Source organism: Globicephala melas, chromosome 18 (assembly GCF_963455315.2).
Source record: "Globicephala melas chromosome 18, mGloMel1.2, whole genome shotgun sequence".
NCBI lineage: Eukaryota > Metazoa > Chordata > Mammalia > Artiodactyla > Delphinidae > Globicephala > Globicephala melas.
This window is the reverse complement of record NC_083331.1, coordinates 19,884,722-19,904,097: the sequence shown is the minus strand read 5'-3', so window position 1 is coordinate 19,904,097 and position 19,376 is coordinate 19,884,722. Positions and strand designations below refer to the sequence as shown.

The window sequence follows — 19,376 nt, the reverse complement described above, 5'->3', positions numbered from 1 at the left end:
GTTCTTTTTCATTGGGTCATTTCTTACTTTTGCCCACCAGTTTCCCGTGGCCGTGGAGAGTGTATGCTACTAAGTGCTGTTTTATTCAGCATGTAGTCCCATGGCTATGGCTAGAGTCTGCCATGCAGAGAGAAGTCAGCTGTCACTCTGGAAGGCTCTGAGCTGCCCAGGCCAGTCAGTCTCCTCTTACCCATGGGATGGTGTCCTGAAGGACAACGAAGGACACATCCTCCAAGAGCACAGTCTTTTTTGTGATGTTATGTGCTTAAGTATGAGAAGAGGTGGTCTGGTGGGGGAGATGTCCCTAGATTCCCTGCACCCGTGTACAGAGAGGGACAGGACCGCTGCACTCAGGGTTCTAAGAGAAGGAGATGGGCTGAGTGGCGACCCTGCAGAGGCTTTGTTTCAGGTCAGTGACAGTGACAGCTGGCTCGTTGGCAGCTCTCTGGTGCTGAAGCACCCTAGGGAAGGTCAGCAGCCCCCTCTCCCCACGGCTGTGAACATCCCTGCTCCTGGACACCAACCTGCTCACCTGCAGGCTGCGGCAGTGCCCAGAGCTCCTTCCTGGACCTCTGATGTGCTAATGCATTGTGGCAGGGACAAAAAAGATGGGGAAAAAGGGGAGGCGATTTTACTTCACCCAGGAGAGAAATTAGAAGATAGAGAAACTGAGGGAAAGGCGACTTAGACTAATTCTTCACAAGGTTCCTTTTGTATCTCGGTAGATGCTCACCTACAATGTGAACTCTAAGCAGTGGGAGAGAGAACAGGTAACCCAAGTCCTTTCCTGTCCTGGTTGCACGATGAGTATCTGAAACCCAGTTCCTAGGCTGACTCTGGCAGTAAGGGACTCGGGCCTGAACCTGCAAGGTCCTAGAGGAGAGACTCCAAAGTGGGCTCCTCAGACATATTTGTTTCTGACAGTGGAGTTAGGGATGTCCCCCACTCTAAAGGGCAACAGAACACCATCTGGTTTTGAGCCCATTTTATTCAGCTAATTCATTTTGTGTTTTTCCAAGCCATTTTTTCCCCCAGAAGATACGGTATGATAGGAATACTCAACATACATATTTCAATATTATTCCTTTTGGACCTAAACATGCATTCAAAAATTTTTAAACCTAAGTGCTAACATTTACGTTTTATTTGGTTATATACTTTCACTTTATTCCATATAGAATTGGAGGCTGCTTACAAACCACAAAAAATAAACAAGACCAAAAATAGTACACAGGTATGCCAGGAAAAAGGTCTAGAAAGTTGACTTAAAAAGTTACACGCAGCTCTAATAAAATTTTCTTTTCTGGGACTAGATAGAAGCTCGTTCCTAAAAAACTCAAAGAAGCAAATGAAAATGGTCAGGAAAAGTCTGAAAGAAAGCAATGAAGGAATACTAGATTTAAGAGATAATAAAAGCCATATTATTACATATCCTCAATTAAAAATATACTGCAAGTGAATGAGCAGACTGATCAATAGAATATAAAGTCCAGAAATAAACCTAAATACATACATGAGAACTGAGTGTACTAAGGGTGACATATCAAATCAGTGGGGGAAATAAGTGATGTAATGAGTAGCTGTGTAGAAATAATAAGATTGAACCACAGGTTAAATCCTGAATGGGTCAGAGACTTAAATGTATAAAACAAAACCATAAAAATAATGGAAGAAAATATGGAAGAATTCCTCTTATAACTTTGCAGTGGGAAAGGCAATTTTAGTCATGATTCAAAACTCAGAAGCCGTTAAGGAGAAAAGAACATTTATAGATAAAATTACATAAAAGTCCATGTGGGGGAAAAGAAAACCACTATAAACAATGGCAAGTGACAACACACTGGGAATACACAAATCGTGAAAATACAAAGTTAATTCTTCTACTTTATGTTAGGAAAAGTCCAAGAACCTCACAGAAAGGAGTTCAAATGATGTTGTCAGCTCTTAACATTTATGAGACAAATGCTGTATTTATTTAATCATTATATGTACTGTTATCATTTATTCATCAGGAACTGAAGGTGCAGAGAGGTTAAGTAACTTGCCCAAGGTTACACAGCTTATGGGGACAGAGCCAGATATTTGGCTCCAGGCTTTTGCTTATAACCACCAAATTCTACAGCAAAAACTAAGCAGCCAACCATAGAAAACATAATATACATTTGCTCACAAACATGAAAAGATCCTCAGAATACTATATGATCAGATAAATACAATTTAAAACTATAGTGACATATATCATTTTCACTCTCCCTCAAACCTGCCTTATTCAGCCGCACTGTCTAGGAAGGTAGGTTTTTTGACCTGCCTGAAGGCATGAGGTTGGACCCAGTGTTCTAAGCATTTAGTTTAGGGTTCTATGTGTGGTGTCCCAGTTTGTGAAGGCAAAGGACAAAATAAATGGACACAGCTTGTCTCTCCTATTATAAAAGTAATAGTGCATAAAATACAAAGTCATGCTTAGCCTTGAGGAAAAAAATCTTATTTACACTCATGATACTTCAAAATTACTCTATGAGCTGCAAATATATTTCTGCAATGAAATGAGCACAAGAAAAAAATTGGTGTCTCTGCTTGCTTGTCAGGGTATGACAATGTGAAAATAGTCATTTTCACATTTTCTATCTAATATGTACTTTAACCTGCTAAGGATGGTCAAGGAATAAGTAGCATTACTTTCTCTTCTCACATGGCATTAGCAAGGCAATCATCATGAGGAAAAGGTTTGCTCATTTTATATGTTGTAGTTGAAGTCATGGTTTCCCCTGATCAAGGGAACTGGGTTTATGAAGGCAAAATGAAATCCAGAGAACCTCAGGATCATTCTTAATCTAATGCTTCAATCTTTACTCTTATCACTTCTTTACTCAGAGAAGCTCACAAGTAGAAAACTCAACTGATTTGTAATTATGTTCATTTTCCTCAGAGTTAGATAGAATCTTTGGCGAAAATAAGATGACCAAGCCGGTTGCAGTAAGGAGGGGTAAGAAGAGGCTAATTGCAGAAATGCTCAGTGCAAGAAAACTTGAGTAATCTATGATGTGGTCACCAAGGTTGCCATCTGTTAGATCCTCGCAAACTGAGGGTCAGCCACCTCCTCCATAGAGCCCTCCCTCCCATGATGCAGGTGTGACTGTTTCATTCTTGATCATCTAAAGCACTTTCATCATCATCATACTTGTGGCAAAACTCTACAGAAATATATAAGGGAAAATATAACAATCCTATCATTCTAATTTTACCTTTTTTATGTTGTATACATTTCTTTTAAATTTTTATTGGAGTGTAGTTGATTTACAGTGTTGTGTTAGTTTCAGGTGTATGGTAGGTCCTTATTAGTTATCTATTTTATACGTAGTAGTGTGTATATGTCAATCCCAATTTATCCCTCCCCATCCCTTACCCCCTGGTAACCATAAGTGTATTTTCTACATTTGTAACACTGTTTCTGTTTTGTAGATAAGTTCACTGGTACCCTTTTTTAGATTCCACATGTAAGCGATATCATATGGTATTTGTCTTTCTCTGTCTGACTGACTTCACTCAGTATGACAATCTCTAGGTCCATCCATGTTGCTGTAAATGGCATTATTTTGTTCTTATGGCTAATTTTAGCTTCTTGACAAGTGTGAAATCTTTCAGGAGTTTCTCAGTGCTAATATGTAAATGTATCCATATATCATTACTATTATCTTACCCTAATGGGCCCAGACCGTGCATACCACACGCAACTTATTTTATTTTTTTGCACTTAACATTCCTCCGGTGGAATATCAAATAACCCCAACTCGATATTTTTAAGAGCTGCAAAATATTCCATAATTTAGGCAAAAATAGTACATTCAGCCATGACCTAGCCTTTCCACTTTTCTGCTATTTCCCCAAATTCCCATAGATTCTTAAGTGTACTTTTGTGTTTCTGTAGAACAGATTCTCTCAAGTGGGGTTGGTAGGTCACATTTTAATATTGAATAACTCTTGCTAGATTGTCCAAGAACAAACAATTCAAATTCACACAAACAGAATCTGAGTACATAGGATACCATATCCAAAACTGCAGTGGGTGTTTTCACTCATTTTAATGTTGCCAATCAGATGGGTGATAGTACTGCATTGTTGTCTTAAATTACATTTCCATGACTGTAAAAAGGCTGAGCGTTTCTCATGAACTTTGTCCATTTAACTTTCTGTGAATTGCCTGTTCATATAGTTTGCTTATTTCCCTGTTGGGTTGCTTGTCTTTTCATTTTTTATCAAAATGTGGGTGCTCTTTGTATGCTAAGGGTAGCAACCCTTGGTCTGTTATTCACAGACATTGAAATTTTTCTTTCAACTTTGTTTATATTGATTTTAGCCACATAAAATGTACTATTTCTAGTGTAGTCAGCTATGTCTATATCGATCTTTATGGTTTCTGCATTTTTTGACTTGAAGATCTATTGTGCCACTAGGTTACTTTAAAATTATAGAAAAACCTATGAATTGGGACTCGGGGTGAATGAGGAAATAAAACGGTTTAGTGAGGTTATTTATTTTGTATATAATAATAGAAATATCAGTGTAATGATTATTTGGGATGGGACTATAATCACAAAGGAGTGGAAAAGCCAAGTAGAAATTCAAACTAACGGGATGGGGCGAGGGAAATGAAAAAAACATTGTGTAAGTCAGCAAACATGAAATGGGGAAGAAAATGAACTCTTACAAAGAAAGATACATGATGAATGTAAAACGGGAGGAATAAAACCAATTATGTCAATGGTCACAGTAAATGGAGACAGGCTGACTTTCAATAGCAAAAGGCAGAGACTGTCAGATTTTATTTTAAAAAAATCCATCTGTAAGTTACTTGTGAAAATATGTTTATTAAACAAAAGAACAAAGATATTAAAAATGAAGAGGTGAGAAAAGATAGCCTGGAAAGATGCAAATGAGGAGGAGGTATGGAATATTAGTGTCAAATAAAGCAAAATTCAAGGCCCCAAACTGTGTCTCAGCGGGGATTGGGAGATCAAAAACTGGTGTTAGGGCTGTCTAAGCAGTCAGGATTTCAGGGGTTAGGATTCTGGAGTGAAGGGAAGAGGAAAAATGTAAGGTAATAGTATGAGCCTCCTTTCCCTTTAAGGTGCTTACCAACTTGTTAGAAGAACAGATGGAGAGGTTGAGTGGAGACATATACACACTACTCTAGAGAAGGGAAGTCTACTCAATTCTCTGTAATGACCTATATGGGTAAAGAATCTTAAAAAAGTGGATATGGATAACTGATTGACTTTTTAATTAATTTATTTTTGCCTGTGTTGTGTCTTTGCTGTGTGCGGGCTTTCTCTAGTTGTGGCGAGCGGGGGCTACTCTTCGTTACTGTGCGTGGGCTTCTCATTGTGGTGGCTTCTCTTGTTGTGGAGCACGGGCTCTAGGTGTGTGGGCTTCAGTAATTGTGGCACACGGGCTCAGTAGTTGTGGCTTGTGGGCTCTAGAGCGCAGGCTCAGTAGGTGTGGTGCACAGGCTTATTTGCTCCGCGGCATGTGGGATCTTCCCGGACCAGGGCTCGAACCGGTGTCCTCTGCATTGGCAGGCGGATTCTTAACCACTGTGTCACCAGGGAAGCCCCTGATTCACTTTGCTGTATAGCAGAAACTAACATGACATTGTAAATCAACTGTACTCCCAATTAAAAAATTTTCAGAAAGAGTTAGCAGCCTTATAGGGCTGAGGAGACAGAAACTGGAGTTTAGGGCTCTTCAAAATGGAGAACACCTTGGTCCTCCGTCTGAGCTCATGGAGGAATATATCCCAGGTGTAAGGGCAAACTGAAAACAGACCAGTGGTTACAAAAACTCAGCCTAAACCTAGCTTAATCCCTGATTAGATTTAGGGGACCTGTTCTAACTGCCTGCTAAAGTTAAAGGACCCCTGTATGAAGAATGAGAACATCGGTGGAGTATCCACATTTTTCTCCCCCATTGTCAGTGTTTAATAAAATTACCAGGCTTACCAGCTGACAGAACCAAGCAGAAAAAGACCCCAGAAAATAGAAATTCCCGGGTTACTCAGATACCCAGATACCTGTGATTAGTATTTAAGAAAATAGATGAAAACATGGAGAGTTATTCCAGAGAACCAGAATCTATAAAAAGAATCAAGTGGCAATTCTAAAACTAAACATGCAGTACCAAATTAAAAATAAAGTATATAGGTTTAAATAGCAAATTAGGAATAGCTGGTGAGAGGATTAGTAACCCAGGAGAAGAAAAGTCAGTAAAATTATCCAGACTCAAGTGAGAATTGAAAAAAGGTGAAAAATGTAGAAAAGCATTTAAGAGTCATAAACATGGGTAAAAGTTCTACCATACAAGAAATTGGAGTCTAAGAAGTGGGTGGGGGAAGGGAGAATGGGGCAGAAGCAATATTTGAAAAGATAACGGTCAAGAGTTCTCCCCAACTGACAAAAGGCATTGAGCTACAAACTGAAGAATCAGTACAAACACCATGTAGGTTAAGACCAGAACTAACCCACATCTAGGCACATCATAGTAAAATTGCTAAAATACAAAGAAAAAATCCCAAAGCAGCAGAGAGTGGTAAGAGATGGTAGTTTCTCAGGCAGTGGTCCCCAAACTTTTTGGCACCAGGGACCAGTTTCATGGAAGACAATTTTTCCACGGACAGGGGGAAGGGGCGGGGGGATGGTTCAGGCGGTAATGAGAGCGATAGGGAGCGGCAGATGAAGCTTCGCTCGCTCACTGCCCACTGCTCACTTCCTGCTGTGTAGCTCGGTTCCTCACAGGCTGCAGGCAGGTACTTGTCTATGGCCCGGGTGTTGGGGACCCCCCTGTTCTAAGGAACAATAAGTCTGACAGCAGAGTTCTCACAAAGAAGCAATATAAGCTAGAACTTTAGAATGTTACCCATAAATTGCTGAAAAAAGATAACTGCCAAATTTGAATTCTATACTGAACAAAAATATGCTTAAAAGGAAAACAAAATAAAAATGTTATAAAAGTTTTTTTTATAAAAATAACAATATTGAGTTAAATATTCTAAGGTTTTTGCATCAGTTAAGAAGAGATAAGGGGCTTCCCTGGTGGCACAGTGGTTAAGAATCCCCCTGCCAATTCAGGGGACACAGGTTCGAGCCCTGGTCCGGGAAGATCCCACATGCTGGGGAGCAACTAAGCCCGTGTGCCACAACTACTGAGCCTGTGCTCTAGAGCCCGTGTGCCACAACTACTGAAGCCCGCACACCTAGAGCCCATGGTCCGCAACAAGAGAAACCACTGCAATGAGAAGCCCACGTACCTCAGTGAAGAGTAACCCCCGCTCGCTGCAACTAAAGAAAGCCTGCGTACAGCAATGAGGACCCAACACAGCCATAAACAAAAAAACAAAGGTGATACAAGTAATTTGTATTAGCCTCCTTTAGGTCAAAAATGAATGCTGTAATCACTAAAAGGATTTAAAAGAATGGGATAACTTAACAAGCTTATAAAGGGGAATAATGAATTAACACTTCTTGATTAGTCTAAAAGAAGGCAAGAATGGAGAAAATCTGGAATATAAAATAAATGGGAAATAAAAAGAAAATTGTAAGAGGGTAAATTTAAGCCCAATATATCTGGGTTACATTAAATGTAAATGAACTAAATATTCCAATTAAAAGACAGATTGGGGACTTCCCTGGTGGCGTAGTGGTTAAGAATCCGCCTGCCAATGCAGGGGACACGGGTTTGAGCCCTGGTCCAGGAAGATGCCACATGCCATGGAGCAACTAAGCCCATGTGCCACAACTACTGAACCTGGGCTCTAGAGCCTGTGAGCCACAACTACTGAAGCTCTCGTGCCTAGAGTCCGTGCTCCGCACAAGAGAAGCCACTGTAATGCGAAGCCCATGCACCACAATGAAGAGCAGCCCCTGCTCGCCTCAACTAGAAAAAGCCTGCGCACAGCAACAAAGACCCAACAAAGCCAAAAATAAATTTATTAAAAAAAAAATGGCAATCTTCAAAAGTTTAAACAGAAAAAGACAGATTGACTAGATAGAAACAAAACAACTTTATATGCTTCTTACAATGTACTTAATATTAAGTCAGAAAGGAGTTTGACAGTATATAGGATGGAATAGGATGTATCCAGAAAATGACAACGTAAAAAAACTGGCATAGCTATACTAGTATCAGATGAAGCAGAGTTTAAAACAAATAGCATTACACTTAATAATGATAAAAGAATCAACACAAAAGATAACTTAAACTTTGTTGTGGGTTATTAGCTGCATACAATGTAGAAAATGTAAATGAAAAATTTTGAAGAGGTTTGTGATATAATTAAAGACACCATTTGAAAAGGCACCAGGACGAGAAAGATTTGAACTAAATTCTATGTAACCTTTAAAGTACATTCCTACTAAATATTTCAAGACCTTAGGGGAAAATCAGAACCCTCCCAAATTTAATAAGGCTACAGAAAGAAACCTTATAAGAATGATAAACCAACTAACAAAGTCCTAGAAATCCAATTTCATTCATGAATACATTCCAGGCATGAAAGGGCAGTTTAATATTAAAATCTACAAAGAAAATGAGATACATCAGGAAATTGAAGGGGAAAAACTGATATCAATAGATACTGAAAAGGCTCTAATAATTGGTAGAAGAAAACATGTTAGACCATATACAAAAAGTCTACCCTAAGGATTTAAATGTACAACAACAAAAAACAACAATGGAAATAGAAACACTAGAAAAACAATTCGGGAGGCTATCTATGCTAAGCCCCTTCACTAGAACAGACATTATTATCTTACCTTTACCAACTCCTCAGACACACATCTCACAGACACACATATACAGCCTACGCAACTTCAGCGTTTCTTATGTTTTCTTATCTGCCTTCCCCGACCACGTGGTCAGAGATCTCTGAATGTATACCTTAGTATATTCAGTGCCAAGCACATAGTAGTTATGCAGTAAAAGTTTGGCCAAATGGATCATGACCCCTGACCATCACCCCCCAACTATTCATTCCAGCCTGCCTGCCTCCTGGGGTGATGGCTGGAAGGAGAGGAAGCAGACTGTCTTACTGGGCAGTAGTAAGGGTGTAAGGCTTTCAAATAGGACTGACCCAGGGTGATTCCTGGTTATGAGCTGTGTCATCCTGTGCAACTTATTTCTCTGCAGCTTATTTTCCATAAGGTGCTTTGAACATGACTGTGTCTCTGGTCGTTGCTCAGAAACGGCCCTTACTACTACCGCTCTTATTAAGCTTGACTAAGGCGGGGAGAGGGGTGGCATGCGGCTGAGGGTAAAAGATTGGGTGACTCTCCCAGCGTCTGTCTCACCAATGGGACAGTGTCCAGGGGTAAAGCTACGTAAACTTGACAATAGCCTGGCTCTCTTCATTCACGTTATTCTTGCCCCTCTAATTGCATTTCCCTCAGCAACTGTCTGTCTCATTCCTCAACCCTGGCTGCACCTCAGTCACCAGGCCCTGCCATGGACCAATGAAATCAGAACTCTCCCCAGGGCTTTTATGTGCAGCTGGGATCGAGAACCACTAGTCCTTCATTCTCTTGATCCTAGTAGGATGAGTCCAAGATTGCACAGGCCCAGAAACTCCAAGCGTATTTTGGGAGCGACCTCTGTTTCCCAGGAAGGAACTTATTAAGTTCAGCAGTGCAAACAGGGTTTGGAGTCCTTGATGTCAAGCCTGCCACCAAATCCGTTTCTCATGTTAGTAGATACTGGCACCCATGTGGCCGTAAGCAGGCACATCGTTCCCACTTGGCAACTTTAAAACAAATCCCAGGGAATTTTTGGTTATGAACCAAGCCTGCTTAGGGGACAGGTGCAATTGACTTAGCTGCCTGGGAGCTGTTCCTTTAGCTTCCCCTACCTGGGCTTTCCTGTTAGGTGTGTGAGAGGAGATCAATACTGGCAACAGGTGAAGGTGTGTAATCAACCCGAGTGAAGTGGGTTGAAATCCTCTGCCATGTTTTATCATAAGAGGAGGAGGAGGAAGTTTACAGTAAGTGCTGGGTACTTCTGCCACCATCCTCTGTCCTCACTTTCTTTCTCCTCCTGAATTACGGCACCTGGTACCTTCTCTATCCCCCAGAAGCTGTGTATTCTCCAGTATAGGGCTCTGTATTCTTATACTGACCACAAGTCCAGTGATTATAAACACTGAGGTCTCTGGGAAACTCAAGATCTAGGAATTTAGAAACTTGAATTGAGTGAATTTGAAAGTGTGAGATGGGGAAAGTGTTTGGAGGTGGCCATGGCACAGTTATTCTCACGTTTGGCTCTATCGGTGTATATGTTTTTACCTGTGCAAAAAAATACAAATTTATGTTGCCAGCCAGTGACATTAACAGATTTTTCTTTCCTAAAGCAAATCTAATAATTACTATAACACGTCTTGCAACAAGCAAAACAGTACATTCAGGGTGTCAGGGTTCAGTGCAACAAAACAGGACAGGTCTACTTAGAAGGCATGAACTGTCATTGCAAATGAGATTCCAAAATACCGTTCCTACTTACCTACTGATATAGTCCAAACAGCAATTATTTTCAGAAATGCCTTAGTTCTGGAGTTAAATCGGCTGTGATGGATGGGGTTCTGGATGGCAACATAGCGATCCAGGGAGATGGCACAGAGGTGCATGATGGAGGCCGTGGAGAAGAGCACATCCAGGTAAATCCAGACAGCACAGAGCTTGCTAGGCAGAGGCCACCGGTACCCTAAGATGCAGAAGGTAAGCATCAGTTAGCGACCTTGACCTTCTCTGGTGTGTGGAATTTACCCTGTTTGAACAGTTTCCATCCTGGGAAAAGGCACAGGTAACAGCAAAGGGCAACACAAGATATTAACATTTTCAATATTTCAAAACAGCCTGATGGCAACTGTACTTAACTACAATAAGATTGCAGTGGGTGAATACAAGGTTTGAAAACTTCTTGTGGCTGGAATCATGCTGGTGTGTTGTAAACTCAGGGTGTGTCTCCCTGGGGTTTCTCTCGTTCTGTCTCCTCTGCCTAACAAAATCTACCTCTTTTTTTTTTTTTTTTTTGTGGCGCATGGGCTTAGTTGCTCCATGGCATGTGGGATTTTCCCGGACCAGGGCTCGAACCCGTGTCCCCTGCATTGGCAGGCGGATTCCTAACCACTGCGCCACCAGGGAAGTCCCTCCTTTTTGTTTTAGATGACTTAGGTCAGGAGCTATGAGGTACTATGGGTTCCTCTACTGAAGCACCTCTTGCAGTGTGCTGTCATTATTTATTCACATATCTTTCACAGATTGTGGGTTCCCTGAGGTTAGGCCGTCTCTCAGCCATTATTACAACTGCTCAGTCTTGCACAGTGATGGCATCTAGTGGTCTCTCAAGAGTGCTACTGGTGTGAATGAAGAAATGATTAAAAAGCCAGATTGGGAATTTCTTTGTGAAAATGAAAAATTATTACCTAACAATACTTCGGGGGTTAAACTCAAACTTGGGGGGTGTGGGGTGAAAATGAAGACAGTGGTAAAGAAAAGCATGGTATTCTTGTCCTGAGAAGTGTTTCAGGGCAGTGGTGCTCAAACTTTAACAAGCCTCCGAATCTGAGGTGGTTTCTTACAGTGGGACTCCTGGACCCCATCTCCAGGGGTTCTGATTCTGAAAGTGCAGTGACGCAGGGGGATTTGCGTTTCTAACAATTTCCCATCTGGTACTGACGCTGCCGGTCCAGGGACCACACTTGGGTAACGTCTGCCTAGGGCAGTGGTTCTCACCCAGGGCTGCACATTAGAATCAGCTGGACAGCTTTTCTGTAGGTCCTGATGCCCAGCAGGGTGGGTGGAGGGCGCCCCCAACATTAAAGTGATTTAAAGCTACCCAGAGGATTCCCCTGTGAGATGCACTGCAGGAAGTCACCTGCTGCACTAGGAAGGCAGGGTATGCCTTATGGACGCAGTCTCCTGTTTGTTTTAGAGGGAGATCAAATGGTTATATAAACCTTAATTAGTTTTGATAATATAAGCAATGGTGTTACATCTGTGCACATGTGAGAAGGAAAATTATGAAGACCACCTTTCTTTCACGGCATTCTAGATCCACAGAGCTGAACGAACTCTCTAGTCACAAACATACTCTCTACCAAAATGCCACCACCGATATTTAGAAAAGTAAAGGGTGCAGGATACAGGTTGGACTTGGTGCCTTTCACACCATTTGCAGAGAGCTTGAGCTAAAAGGAGAGAACTTTTCTTAGCAGTGCCTGGGGGGAAGCCATGCTTTGCCTGGTCGGAACTGATGTTGAGCCTGGGAGGAGTTTTCTCTGCAAGGAGGCAGCCGCGGGCCGTAGTTTGGGTTTCCGTGGTGGGGATAAGGAGGGGGCATTTCCTCAGCCACCCAGCGGTGTCCGGAGGACCAGTTCAGGGACAGGACCAGTTCAGGGACAGTTCAGATGCCTGCCCAGGCATCTCTGGGCAGGAACCAGCTGTGCGCAGAGTGGTGGCCGCCAGGGGACGCCGTTGCACCCCGAGCCGGAGGCTCCGGGTAGATGTCGGCTTTCTAACCCGGCTGGCCTTTGCTCGTCCCCACGGGCAACTCGGGGGTCCACCTGCCGCTCGGAGGTCCCCCCGCCCACCCCCCCCACCGGGCTTTTGGTTCCCGGACAGGCCCTCTGAGAGTCATCTCCCACTCCTGGAGTTTGCCTTCAACGCAGCGGGGTTTTAGGAAGCGGGAACCTCTCCAGGATGTCTGGGCAATGACAGGCGAATTTAATCAAATTAAATCCTGGTGTGACATTGTGAGTGGTCAAGCGGAGGCTGCCCTTGCAAAGAGCACTATCGACCTTGTGTAAACCGGCGCCCCTGCGCTCCATTGCTCACCTCCTTCCTCCTCCATATTCCTTGGGGCTGGGTTGATTTTTTTTTTTTCTTAACACTTAAGACTTGGCCAGAACATCCCTTCTAAAAGACAGCGCTTATAACTTGTTTCTAGCCCTGCGTGACTGCCGGTGTGCCTGTATCAGCAGTCTGAAGATTCTCTGCCCCCTTTTAAAGAGAGAAATCTAGCTGTATTACTCATAATTTGTAAAGAATATCACATTCTGCTTCCCGCTGAAGCCATCCCAGTGTCTGCCTACTTGCTGAGAGGTCTGACTCTTTCAAACTCTATTGAGAAAAAAGCAAGATTAATCTCTTCCCATGTGTTTCCCACCCTCCTCCAAACCAGACGGGAGGAGTTTATGCCTATGCATTTTTAAAGAGTTGAGGTTCTAATTCAAAGGCACACTTCCAAATTAGCTTCTCTGGGCAGGGAACAATTTAAAACTGGTATAATTCATTTATTCTAATGGAGACTCCATATTTTAACAGTAAACCTACTGCACCACTAATATTTTCTCTGCAACTGTTCCAAGGTAATTGGGAAAGTTTTACTCCATTAGAAGTGCTGAGAACAGTGTGACAAAGATAAAACTGTCCTGTCTTGAGGGCTGTAATATTTGGTTGAGAATATAAAGGAGCGAAAACCAAGTGGATTCAGAACGACAGATGTCATTGCTTCATGACTGTGTTGGGACCTTTATAATTCTACATAAAATGTACATGTTTTTCAGCACAACACCTTATCTCCCTGCATAAAATATACATGTTTCAAAGCACAAAACTCTCCAGTGATCACATGTGACAGGTTGTCTGATTTCTTAAAACGTGAGGTCTCATTTTAAAAGTAAAAGTTAAGCAGTATAACATGGTAGACCCTCCTGTATAAACAAAGCCCTGCTCTTAGTTTGTCCCGTGAGCCCTGACTCATCTGCTAATAACATGCACATGCTTTGTTACCAGTGTGGGTACAGCTGGGAAACCAACGCCACTCACCATAAAGGATGGTTAATGTGGACACGGGCATGACAAGGAAACCCAGCAGCATATCAGCTATGGCAAGTGACATCAGGAAATAGTTGGTGGCATTCTGCAGCTTTTTCTCTAGGGACACTGCCATGATGACGAGTATGTTTCCAGCAATGGTTAGAATAATCACTACAGTTGTCAACAAAGCAGACCAGTTCTTTTCCTGGAGATGAAGTAAGGAGAAGCAGGGTGGTGACAGGCAGCCCTCACAGGAAAGGTTGGTTCGATTTTCTGAGTCCACTGTCCAGTTAAACGCATCCGAAGTGTTAGCTTCTCCGGAGTTAAAGTCGTTGTTGTAGAGCCTTGTGTCGTCATTTAATCGCATCAAGGAGTTTGTAGTTGAGCTCAGAGAAGTGTTCTCTTCACAGAGAATATCCATGTCTAAGCTGGAACTTGTAGCAGATGAAGTACCGAAAAACCGCGTTACAGGCTCTGCTCACCATTCAGCTTTACGTCCCCATGCTCTGTCACAGGCTGGCGTACGTGCTGGGCTTCTTTGGTTGGCTTTTTTTCTCCCATTATTACAATAGTAGTTAAAGAACTGCGGTGGCTTCCTTATATTTCCTTCCTTCACAATTTCAGTAGAATCCTTTGTCTGGCTTGATTTTTTTCTCCAAGGCAAGGGCAAAAAAGCAGAATGAACTTTTAACATACAGGTTGCTGCGTTTTTAGTGGTCAGGGAGAAAAATGTGATCCTGGCCAAAAAAAAAAGTTTTGTAACTACCGGGAATCTCTCTTAGCTCTGTCTCATTCGGTTGGTTATGCTGATAATACTAGTTGAGCCACGGCAGCGTTAAAACAGCAAGCCATCCAAAACAGTGGGGCTGGAGGTACTCTACACTGACAGTCAATTAAAAATACAGCCAGGGTTAATTCCATAGTAATTGGATGTACTTTGGGTTATAGGTCTCCGTCAGTCTTAGGCTGAATCGCCACGGCTGCCGGCAGGAATGTCAGCTTGTATCATGTGGCTTAGTTAATCAAAGAAAGAAAAAGTCTTCAGCAAAGATCAGCAGACAACTTTCCACTCTAGAGATTCTCACTGAAACGCTTACATTTCGGCCAAGCAGCCTTTCAAGCCAGAAAGAAAATTATACAGCAATAAAATACAGCAGCCTGACTTACATAGGTCGGTCTTCAGGGTCCACACGGTAGACACACTTGGCTGTTCGGTGACTCGCTGCATCTCTCATGGCGATTAAGCCGGCAGAAAGCCCCTTTTTCCCTGAGCGTCGTCCACCAGCGTCATAGTAATTCGATTTCTGTTTTGCTGACTTCAAAAACTGCCTGGGAGAGTCGAGCCAGTTCCAGCGCTGCAAGGTCCGCGGCGGCTCCCTCTGCCCCCGCCTGGCTGGGTCCCTCCCTCCCTCCCTCCCGCGGGGCTCGCCTGGGCCGGGCGCGCGGTGAGACATCGTCCCCAGCCCCTCTCAAAGTCGCACAGAAGACATCGCAGGGCACAAAGTCGGCAGAGGCGCCTGCACACGGGCGCTCGTGGTTTCCCCGGGAATGGACTTGCTGCCGGGCCGCCTCGTTCACTCCGGCAGCCCTCCCTCTATCTGTGTGTCATAAACTGCAAGGTAGCAACAGCCAGGGAGGGCGGACCAGACGGGCTTTATTTATTTTTCTTCCCTCTTTTTGCTACATATTAACAGTGGGAAGTTTTCCATTGTTTTTTAAAAAGAGAGAAACGGGAGAAATCGCCCTTTGTACAGATTCCTAAGGCAGGTAAGCCCCACTGAGACGTTTTTTAGGGTGAAGGGTGAAGAGAGAACGTAAATAAAGCCAGAGAACGGTATATCCTAGGAGCATCGGTGCTTCCACGCAGAGCCCACCGAGCTTGTGCCTGAAGTGGAATTACTGACATCGGTGACTTGGGCTCGGAGTGGCCGAGCAGATTTTTGGTGATAACGCTGATAAACTATCAGTACTGTTTATTATTAAATACATACGTCACTCAACTAGCTTATTTTCTTCGGCAGAAATATACCCCCTAGAAGTAATTCAGTACCTCACATGTGGAAGAGAATAAGTTGGTTTCTCCAGAGGTAACACTAAAGGACAACCAGCTTTACTTCTAAGAAAGCTCCTCAGATTTTTCAAGAAGGTAGATATGTCAGGGGCTGTGTGTGTGTGTGTGTGGGTGCGTGTGTGTATCCTTATTTTTACAGGTGGGAAAATGGATTTTTTCCTGAATAGTTTTCTGGGTTTCTGTCCATCTTCTTATTCTTTACATTTTCCCTAGACAAATGAACCTCCTCCCATGCCTTCAACATGTTTTTGGTCAAATCTGTACCTTCACGGTGGGTTATTTTCCTCAGCTCCCAACCTAAATATCTAGCTGCCCAGCAGGCCCTTCTATCCCTAGCCTAGGTAGACCTTGACCTTAGCATCTTTTTTTTTTTTTTCCCATCCCGCTGCCCACCTCTCAGTGCTTATTTCCACCTGTTCACTTGGTAAAGGATTCATCATCTCTTTCCACATCTATTCCTCGTTCTCACGGCCCGATCTTACGAAGGTCTCCAGTGCCACCTCTGTGTATGTATTTCTCAAATCTCTTCTCCAGCCCCCAGCTCTCACTTCTTTGGTTAAAGGCGGCTGCATCATTGTCTCCTGGGCTGGAGCATGAGGTCCCTCCTCACTGCCCCTCTGCTTCCCGAGTAGGGGTTGGGTGGGTGAGGGTAAGGGGTGATTGCCACGTATTGTAGACCCAGCAGCTGGGAGAGCACAGGCTTTGGGGTTAGAGTTCCCTAGTTTTGAACCACAGCTGTGTAACTCATAAGCAGCAGAACCCCGGACAATCTAGTTGCTCCCTTTGATCGTAATGAAGCTGAAATGCGATAACGAGTAGAAACGTGTAGCCCGTGCCTGACTGCTCTTGAAGAATGTTAGCCATGTTAATTCTTATGAATGTTCTTATTGATATTACTAAAAACCCCTGCAGTTTGTGTTTGCATTCCTTCAGTCTCTGTAGGGCACATGCATTCTGTCTTTGCCCAAGCCCACCGCTCCCCCTTTTCAGGCCTGGACTCCTGTAACTCTCCCACCAGCAGCCTACATGCGGATGAACTTGGAAGTTTCTGAGGATTTTTAAGCATTGGTACTGGCAGTTTCCTGTGTCTGGAATACTCCCACCCACCCCCCTTTTTGTGTCCATTTGGCAAATTCCTACTCAGCTTTCAAGGCTCAGTTCCAGTGTTATGTCCTCTGAGAATCCCAGGCCACCGCTTACCACCTGTGTGACCTTGATTAAGCTGCTTAACCTCTCTGTGCTGTGATTTCCTCACCTGTAAATAGGGAATAATAATACCTACCTCAGAGGATTGATGTGAGGGTTAAATAAACTTACATATGTGCTTGGCACCTTTTACACCCTCAGAAAAGGTTAATTGTTATTGTTGTTGAGCTTACTGTTAGAGAGTTTTCTGTGGCACTCCTTCCCTGTGTAGGCAGAGGCTATAGCACCTTCTACAGTCTTCTGTGTGAACACTTCTCACACTGTATGTAAGCCCCATGAGGGCAAAGGCTATGTTTTTGTTGTTCAAGGTATGGTGCCTAGGTATATTTGAATGAATGAATGATTTATAATTACCTGTTTACATGTCTGTCATCTTTATTAGATGGTGAACTTCTTATTCATCTCTATACCCTCAATACCAAGCATGATGTCCTTTAATGGGATGTCCTTGGTAGATGCATTTTGAAGGAATATATGAATTGATTGTTAGCATATATTGAAAAGCAGACTCAGGGAGACTCCTAAATGCTTTTTAATTATTTTGTCCAATGGGATACTAAATTTTATTTTTTTAAAAAAAGGCAAAGGAAACAACAGGTTCCTACTGTATAGCATAAGGAACTATATTCAATATCCTGTAATAAACCATAATGGAAAAGAATATGAAAAAGAATATATATAACTGAATCACTTTGCTGTACACCAGAAACCAACACAACATTGTAAATCAACTATACTTCAATTTAAAAAAGTGAAAAAAAAGTAAAGTAAAGGAAAATATGATGAAAAAAGAACACTTCAGTGTTGGAAGGTGATTCTAAAGCTTTTTGATGCTAAATCTTGTTTTACTGATTGTTGTGTTTTAGTTCTTAAAGATATCTGATGTTCTCAGGCCATTCTTCTTCCTGAAGAACAGCTAGGTTTCCAGTCATGGCAAAGCTAGTCATATGAGTTTCTTGGTGTATAGTTTATATTGTGAGAGAATTTTTTTAGTAACCATCTAAGATTATTTGCACTTTCTATTGCGGTTTTGTGAATGCTTGTCAAGGACAAAGCACTATGGGCAAAATCTCCGTCCTTGACTCCTGGTACTTGAACAGAGCTTGACTATTAATAGCCTGAGAATTAGATTTGGTCCGGAGGGTTTCTTGCAGATCAGACACCCCTTTGAGCCTGGTGAAAGGGGTGTGTATTGGCTGCTGTAGTGGACACTGGTGTGTGACGCCTCTCTCCCTTCAAGGCTGAGGCACTCACTCTCTCTGCTGCTGGAAGTGTTGGTAGCTGATGGCTCTCAGCTGATCCTCCCTGTGGAAATTACCCTCAAAGAGGCCACCGTGCCCATAGTTGTGCCCCTTTCCTAGGGCAGCCAGGATACAGTGATTGGTCTGTTGTGAAGATATAAAAGTCTGGCCCCCTTTGCCTCAAGGCTGGACAACACTTAAGGGCTGCCCTGGTTCCAGAGCTCCCCACCTTTGTTGTGGTTGTGTCACCGTTACACTCCTCCCCCTGCCTAGTCGTGTTTCCCGATAGGTGTTGGTCTGGAGCTTTCCACAGTAAACGGGTACACAAGGGTTCCCAGGGAACCTAACCTAATTCTTCTATTTTTGAATTTGTGTTTCAATGACTTAATGCTACCTCTGGATGAGTTGCATGTCCTACAGAGACAGAGAGATAAGTATTGTCTATATCGTTGCATGCTTTCTTGACACAAACTTGGAATTGTTTGACAGACGACTGGCTTTACTGTCTATTAATTGCGAGAAGGAATTTGAGGTCAACAACTCCAAAATGAAATTTATTATTTTGGACAGAATTATTCCAGTACTTAATTGGACTTTCTTTAAGGGTACGTTTTGCAACTAGTTTATTCTGGGGGATTCACTAAAAAATGTTGATTTTATTTTTTCAGAGACTGCAGTGGTATTTATAGCCTCTGAATTTTTCCAGACTAAAGTTACTGGGTTCTGAAACATTAGTGCCTTAGAGATGTTAATATACGTAAGAAAAACATAAAGTTCCTTAAGCAATTGAACCTGGAACATACAGCATCCTGTAGCCTCTCTTAGAGATTTACAGTGCACAGAAGCATGTTCAAGGCTCTGAGAGATCCTGCAGTGAAGGCATTTGTTTTTTATTTTTCCCACTCCACCTCCAGCCCCCAGAGCACTCATTGCAGGAAAATTTATTTGTTAAAATTGAGTTATATTTTACATTCATTAAAATATTAATATCTTAAACGGTTC

At 42.6% G+C, this 19,376-nt stretch overlaps 1 protein-coding gene across 2 annotated transcripts in view; it reads right to left on the bottom strand.

Annotated features, from left to right (window-relative positions):
* The window catches only part of HTR2A (5-hydroxytryptamine receptor 2A), a 58,435-nt gene extending 43,201 nt beyond the window's left edge, over positions 1–15,234 (bottom strand). Inside the window, exons 1-3 of one of the 2 annotated variants that reach the window (XM_060288188.1) lie at positions 15,024–15,234; positions 13,866–14,593; positions 10,540–10,740 (exon numbers count right to left, since the gene is read on the bottom strand). In XM_060288188.1, coding sequence (XP_060144171.1) covers positions 10,540–10,740; positions 13,866–14,277 — 613 coding nt within the window. In that variant the 5' untranslated portion in view covers positions 14,278–14,593; positions 15,024–15,234. Of the gene's footprint in view, positions 1–10,539; positions 10,741–13,865 lie in introns of both variants that reach the window. The other variant, XM_030882275.2, reaches the window with a different exon arrangement.
* Positions 15,235–19,376: the final 4,142 nt, after the last annotated feature.